The 7499-nt window shown below is 45.5% G+C and overlaps 1 protein-coding gene across 1 annotated transcript; it reads left to right on the top strand.

Moving 5' to 3' along the window:
- Positions 1–6296, top strand: PNP (purine nucleoside phosphorylase). Its single transcript, XM_081148338.1, has 6 exons — positions 1–139; positions 1927–2096; positions 4438–4541; positions 4740–4915; positions 5028–5218; positions 5625–6296. The coding sequence occupies exons 1-6, from the start codon at positions 129–131 to the stop codon at positions 5840–5842; spliced, it is 870 nt and encodes a 289-aa protein (XP_081004464.1). The 5' UTR covers positions 1–128; the 3' UTR covers positions 5843–6296.
- The last annotated feature ends 1203 nt before the right edge of the window (positions 6297–7499 follow it).

Below are 7499 nucleotides of genomic sequence, written 5' to 3'. Positions count from 1 at the left end.
GGGCTGGCGATATAAGCCGGCTGCCCCCTCGCCGCGCTCTGACTGCGAGGGCCGGAGCGAGCTGCCCAGCTCGGCGGAGCCGGAGCCCGCGGAGAGGGGCGCACTCCCCGGGAGCGCCCGGCGGGACCATGGAGAGGCGGTGAGGAGGGCGCCAGGCCCGAGACAGCCCGAAGGCACCTGGGGAGGGGAAATGGCTGTCACCGAGACCTGGAAACTTAGCGCTCTGGGCCCCGAGGTGGCCGGGAGAGGGAGCGAGCGCCCTGGAGATGCAGAGGCCTGGCACCGAGCCGCGTGACAGGGACAAAGCGGCAGAGCGGCGGGGCGGCTCCCCCCGCGGGGGCGCACGTGGGCATCGCGCTGAGGTGGGGCAGCCGGAGCAGGAAGGGACCGGCTAGCAAGTGCGGTCTACTCGGAAAGGTGGAAAGAGGGTGTGTGTGCGTGTGCGTGCGTGCGTGTGTGTGTGTGTGTGTGTGTGTGTGTGTGTTTGGGGTGTAAGTGTAGAGGGAGGAATGCACCCCCCCAACACACACACCGCATGTGCTCTTCCCAGATTGCCATTCTGGAGTCTAGGTAAAGGCACAAGGTACTTTTTGTGCCCTATCTAGAGCCCCTCCTTCAGAGGAGAGACCGCTCACGTCCCTCACCCACGGATCCATTCCCTCCAAACTGGAGGTTCACTTAAATTGAGGATGGAGTCTCCAAGGAGAAAAGGAAATCCTTATTTAGTGAACTGAGCAACAGTCCCTGCCCTCCCCCTCCCCGTTGAAAACCCTTTTCTCTGCTTTGGTCCTGGAAATCTCAGCCAAAGTCTCCAGCATTAGGGGTCACAGGCTTCTGGATGTCCAGGAATCCAGGGTGTTCTTGGGGGACTGAGGGCCAATGAGGAAGTCCTATAGGCTGTGGCTAAATGTGCTAGGTGTTCAGGGCTTCACACTTCTTCCATTTCCTTTGCATCTCTTGGGGTTGCTATTTGATGAACTTTATACCATTTTATTGCTTCTGTTCTCCATCATCCTGTGGCCCCAGCTCTATTGCCCTCACCCCTGCCCCTTACCCAGCTGCTTTCCTGAGGATAGCCTGGTGTATTGTGGGCATCTTGGTTTCAAAGGCTCTGCTTTCAAAGGATAGGATTTCCTCTAGAGGCTCCATTAGTTGTGTTCAGCTCTGTTGTACCTCAGTTCGACTTTTTTCCTTTCTTCAATCTTTGGTCTTTCCAGATGGGTGTGAGAATTGGACTGGACTTGGGAGAAAAATTCTAGGTTGATTTTTTTTTGGGGGGGTGGGGGGGTGCTGATATATGGGTTCTGGGTAAGTTTTTGTCCTTAGGTCTCTGAAGGGCAAAGAACCTTGGTGAAGAGAAGGGAAAAAGGGAGAAGGCAGGGAGAAGAACACAGCAAAGGAAAGTGGAAGAAAGATTCAAGAGCTGTGGACCCAAACCATGATTTATGGAGTCATAGGTCTTTGGAGCTTATTGGCAACAAGGTTTTAATTAATTTTCAAGCTGTGCCTATAACAGAGGTGGGGCCCTTTACCCTCCTTCATTTGATTATTTTAATTGTACTTCTGTAGACTCTGTGATCCCTTCCTCTCTAAATCTTTGTCATAAGGAGAGATATTAAACCTGACAGTGGTAGCAAAACTTGAGTTGGGGCTGGTGGTGGAAACATGATATTTTGTCAGGCTTTGGAATGAATTTCATATCAGACTTTCAGTGGGTCTGATTCAGAAAGGGGAGTAGGCGGGTGGGTGAGCTTAGTGTGGCCTTTCCTGAGAGAGAGGAGCCTCCACTCTGGGGCAGCTCTTTGCCTTCCTTCTGTGTCCCCTGCCACCTCGGTATACCTGCCAGCCTTTCTGCAGTAAAGGCCATTAATCTCTGATGCCCTTGGTATGGGAGCAAAACTCACCTTGATTTTTCTTTTTTTCTAGATTCACATATGAAGATTATCGACACACTGCAGAATGGCTTCAGTCCCACACCAAGCATCGACCTCAAGTGGCAGTGATCTGTGGTTCTGGCTTAGGAGGCCTGACTGATAAATTAACTCAGACCCAGATCTTTAACTACAGTGAGATACCAAATTTTCCTGAAAGTACAGGTAAGGCAAGGAGGAGAGAGGGATGGGACTGAGGGATATTGATGGGATTCTGAAGGGAGGGCTATCCTCCTATGCCCCAGGTTTTTTGTGTGTTTTTTAAATCCTCACCCATGGGCATTTTTTCCATTGCTTTTCAGAGAGAGTGGGGCGGGGGGAGAAACATCGATGTGAGACATCTCGATTGGTTGCCTCCCACATGCACCCCTACCAGGGCCAGGGATCGAGCCTACAACCTAGGCATGTGCTCTTGGCCAGAGTCAAATCCAGGATCCTTCAGTCCACAGGATGGTGCTCTAACCACTGAGCAAATTGGCCAGGGATAGACCTGGTTATCCTCTATAGCACTGGGCTAAAGACAACTGTTGTAAGAGTGGGAAATAAACCACCATGAATCAGAATGACTTTAGAATGAATTTCCCCTAGGACTTTCATAATAGGGTATGTGTGTATCAGTGGTACTATATGATGATATATTTCCTATGCTTTAATGACTCAACACTCCTTAAAGCTCTACAACACCTCCCCTATACACACCCTGTTCACCACATACATGCCTATCTAATCTATCACTCTTCAGCTTAAATGGAAAAAGCCTTTCCTGGAACTTCCCATGACAAAGCTGGGCCTCCCCTGTCCTATGTCCTTAGGCCATTTCTAATCTCCCCAGCTCTAGTTTCAGTCCTAGGATAAGACATACACTAGTGCAAAACAACAAATGAACACACAAACTACCATGTTCTTGCAAACAAATATGCAAATGATCCATGAACACACAGAACCTAACACACTTGCCCTTTTGAGGGGGGAAAGGGCAGATAACCCCTATGCACAGAGGGACCTGATACCCAGCATCCTAATAGCAGCTGGAAAGCTCTACAGCTAAGGCTTAGAAAAGGGCCACGTAAAATAGGGGCAAGTTCCAAGTGAAGTACAAGGGTAGCTTATTTGGTTTACTTATTAATTTTTCAGACAATTAACTTCCCTTGGTTAATGTAATACTTCTTTGGATTTCTAGCTTCCTTCCTCTTTCCTCTGGAGAGTTATGGCTTTTAACAGATTTTAAATATATATATGTTTTTATTGATTTTAGAGAGAGGGGAAGAGAGAGGGATAGAGAGACAGAAACATCGATCAGCTGCCTCCTGCACAGAGTGCTCCTTACTGGGGATCAAGCCTTCAACCAGGGCATGTGCCCTGAGCAGGAATCGATTTGGTGACCTCTTGGTTCATGGGTTAACATTCAACCACTGAGCCATCCTGGTGGGGCAACTTTTAACAGATTTTTCAGTTATTTTTCAAACCCTTTGGCGCAAGACTGGGAGACCAGAGCAGAAAGGTGGGAATGGAGGTTGGAGAAGGAAATACTAAAAAGAGAGATGGAGAGCAAAATTTTGTAAGGGAGACAGCAGTGACTAACGTTGACTCCACCTGCCACTCCTACCTGCAGTGAGAAGGGCATTGTACTAAGTGATAAGGGGATTGATTTTTTTAAACTTTATCAACTTAGTTATACTCCACTTGAGTTTTCCTAACTCTCACCTATGTTCTATTACTGGTAATTAAAAATAAATAAATTCTATTTCTGAATATCTCTCAACTCTTCCTCTCCCAAACCATCCATTCCTTAAAGGATAAGTTGGCCATGTCCATTAGAGGAGACATGCCAGATGAGGAAAATGATAATAGTGGTTATTCCATCTGTGTGGGGGTTACTTGTGCATTCCCATGCCCCTGTGTACCCCACTGTGGGCATGTATTCCCACAGGACAGTTTGGGGGTCCTAATGCAGAAGACTTGTATGGGTCGAAGCCCCTTACCCTTATTCAGTAGCCTCTTTAGGAAGCAGAATATACCATGAGCTCCCTATCAGGGGTAAATATGCATTTAGTTTAGTTTGGGTAATGAATAGGAACACATATTTTAAGAACTTTGGAAATTTGGGAAAAGTGGTTTATAATTATTACATTCCTTATTACCCTCTTATTCTATTTTTTTGCTTACTTTCATTCTCTTACTGTATGGCTTTCTTGTTCTTTTGAAATTTCTTAAGAAAACAAAACAAAACATTTTTTCCCCCCTTCCTTGATATATGTTCACATTGAACATCCTTACCCCCAGTTCTAATCTTAGGATGTCTTTATATACTTATTTGTAAGTTTATGATTAATTTTGGTCTCCACCAGACGTCAAATTTCTGAACGTGAAGATAGTAACATCTTGTCTTGCTTAATTATATCTTCACATGTCAAGGTCAGTGAGTTGGCTCACAGAAGGTGCTCAGTGGATATGTGTTGTATGAAAACATCATCCCATTCATTTCCCTTTCTTTCTTTGTATTTAGTGCCAGGCCATGCTGGTCGACTGGTGTTTGGGTTCCTGAATGGCAGAGCCTGTGTGATGATGCAGGGCAGGTTCCACATGTATGAAGGCTACCCACTTTGGAAGGTAAATTGGGGGCATAAGTCTGGTTGGCTCTGGAAGAAAGGGGAGAGAGCTCTCTGTCCCACTTTATTGCCTAACTACCTGGGCTAGGTAGAATTTTGGTTCCCTCCTTTCATGATGTATATAGAGCACGCATATCTGAATAGTGGATTGGTGAACTTTTAAAGAACACTTTCTGATCTTTTATCTTTTGTTTCTAAGGTGACATTCCCAGTGAGGGTTTTCCACCTTCTGGGTGTGAGCACCCTAGTTGTCACCAATGCAGCTGGAGGGCTCAACCCCAAGTATGAGGTTGGAGATATCATGCTGATCCGTGATCACATCAACCTACCTGGTCTCTGTGGTCAGAACCCTCTCGTAGGGCTCAATGAGGAAAGGTACTTAAATTGCTTTCTTGTTTATAGATGGGAGGGTTTAAGGACTTGTCTGGAAGTGAGGAGAATGCTCATTGTATTCCATTAATCTGAGATAATCCAACCTGTGCCCTAGGTTTGGAATTCGTTTTCCTGCCATGTCTGATGCCTATGACCGGGAGATGAGGCAGAAGGCTCACAGTACCTGGAAACAAATGGGGGAGCAGAGAGAGCTACAGGAAGGCACCTACGTTATGGTGACAGGCCCCAACTTTGAGACTGTGGCAGAGTGTCGTATGCTGCAGAAGATGGGTGCTGATGCTGTTGGTGAGAAGGGGTACTTGGCTAGAGGCTTGAAGAGGGAAGGATCTGGTAAAATAGAGATGGGAAGGAGTAAAATATTAGAGACCCGATAGAAAATCTAACTTAAGGAAGACTGAATTTCTACAAAGTGATTTCTAGAAAGATTAAGGTGGTGAGGTTTGGTGTGTTGTAGCATCAAACCTCCCCACTCAGCATCAAGGGCTTTAACCGCTGTAATGCTAATGACCTATCCTTGATTTGATTAACTGCTTCTAAGGATTATTCTAACAAATGTACCTCTGGCTGGAAGATGGAGCTGCATCATTAGAACTGACTTCAAAATTACCACAGACTGTTACAGATTAGGTTAAAGGGTGAAGAAAGAGTCATTTGAGGATCCTAACACTTGGCTTTCCTTTCTCTCTATCAGGCATGAGCACAGTACCAGAAGTTATAGTTGCAAGGCACTGTGGACTTCGAGTCTTTGGCTTCTCCCTTATCACTAACAAGGCCATCCTGGATTATGAAAACCTGGAGAAAGCCAACCATGAGGAAGTTCTAAATACTGGGAAACAAGCTGCACAGAAATTGGAACAGTTTGTCTCTGTTCTTATGGCTAGCATTCCACTGCCTGACCATGCCAGTTAACCAGCCCCAGAGTGGTCTGGCCTCTCTCTTATGGGACCCAAGTAGCTGCTACCTACTTTGGATCCTTACTGGGGTGACATGCCCCTGGCCTTATATAGTAGCAGAAAGGAGAGGAAGATCCCTATCCTTCACTTTCCCCACTTCTCCCACCAGACCCTTCTGGTGCCTAGTGCTCTTTTGCTCAACTGTCTTCTCAAAACAGTTTCCACTCCCATTATTTCCCAGGAGCTGGAACCCAAGCCCAGCCCTATAACATATCAATGAATGTTCCCAGGGCTACTGAATTTGACATTGTATTAGCTGCTGCTAGCTTTCTGAGATTATGCTTTCACATTTCTGGGGACTCAGTTCTACCTCCCACAGAATACTGGAGACCACACAAGGACCAACCCAATCAATACCTCTTGGACTTTAATACTATCATATTTTAAGAATAAAGAGAAAGATGAAATAATTTCTTCATTTTTGTGCAATTTGGGATAAGGCTGGGGCACAGGCCAAGGCTGGCATAAAAGACTGTGCAACCACGTGTTGTGTGACTATGCTTCTCAGACAAGTAGCTAAGAACCGAGATGATGTGGTCTGTAAATTCAGGAAAGGGTGAAGAAAAGACAAGATGATGAAAATAGAGAAAGATGTTAGCTGATGATAAGGAAGGGCTAACTTATGGCATATAATAGCCACTTCTCTCAGGCCGGTCTTGCATCTGTCCCATGCCTTCTGATTGTTTTCCTGTCTACACTCATGAATATCTGAATTAGTTTACCGATTTCCACTTCCATTCCTGCTGTTCCATTGTTGCCAGTTCCTTGTTAAGGCCTAATTATATTTCCTCTTGATTGTATTTGCTTCTCTCCACTACTCTTAACCTCTTTCATAATCAGTAGCAACTGTACTCTTCGCCCCATTCTGACAGTGCAGTGACACATACCCCTTTTTCTGCTGCCAGACACTTCACTGATGATTAGACTTTTGTCAACCCCAGGCAGCTTGAGTTGGCTCATACTCAATTTCTCTTTGAGCACTTCCTTTGCTCCTATTGCTAACACTCTGGGCTCTGGTCTTTGTCTTCATTTTTGCTTGGCGAGAACTTCCCTGTGACCCAGCAGCCAGGCGTGGCCCTTTTCTGGCTCATTGCCCTGTTTGTGTTTATCAACTTGCATTCAGCTGGCCGGCATGTTTGAAAACCACACTACACGCCAGGCTTATTTGCCTTTTGAGAAAGGATAGTGCTGGATGAGCCTTTAATGGTGACATTTCAGTTAGTAATATAATATGGAAGAAGCATTTTGGACAGAAAGCTTTTGAAAACTCTTTCAAATAATGTTAAATTAAGAATGTAAAAATGGTCTTTCCTCAAGTGCCTAACAGTCTTTTTAAAAAATTGTATTCTTCAATTACAGTCCACATCCAACACTATTTTATTTTAGTTTCAGGTGTACAGCACAGTGGCCAGACAACCACAGACTTTTCAAAGTGGTTCCCCCCTCCCCCCTGATAATTCAAGTACCCACCTGGCACCATACATAGTTATTCTGATATTATTGACTGTATTCCCTATGCTGTACTTTATATCCTTGTGACTATTTTGTAACTACCAATTTTTACTTCTTAATCCCATCACCTTTTTCACCCAGTTGCCCCCTCCCCGCCAGCA

Source organism: Miniopterus schreibersii (genome assembly GCF_964146895.1).
Source record: "Miniopterus schreibersii genome assembly, chromosome: 1".
NCBI classification, from domain to species: domain Eukaryota; kingdom Metazoa; phylum Chordata; class Mammalia; order Chiroptera; family Miniopteridae; genus Miniopterus; species Miniopterus schreibersii.
The sequence above is the reverse complement of the archived record's forward strand: the minus strand, read 5'-3'. Positions and strand labels throughout refer to the sequence as shown.

Bases quoted from the DNA above. Each gene is read 5' to 3' on its own strand.
- PNP (XM_081148338.1), top strand. The intron at 2,097-4,437 runs GTAAGGCAAGGA...CTTTGTATTTAG, and splicing joins AAATTTTCCTGAAAGTACAG to TGCCAGGCCATGCTGGTCGA. The intron at 5,219-5,624 runs GTGAGAAGGGGT...TCTCTCTATCAG, and splicing joins GATGGGTGCTGATGCTGTTG to GCATGAGCACAGTACCAGAA.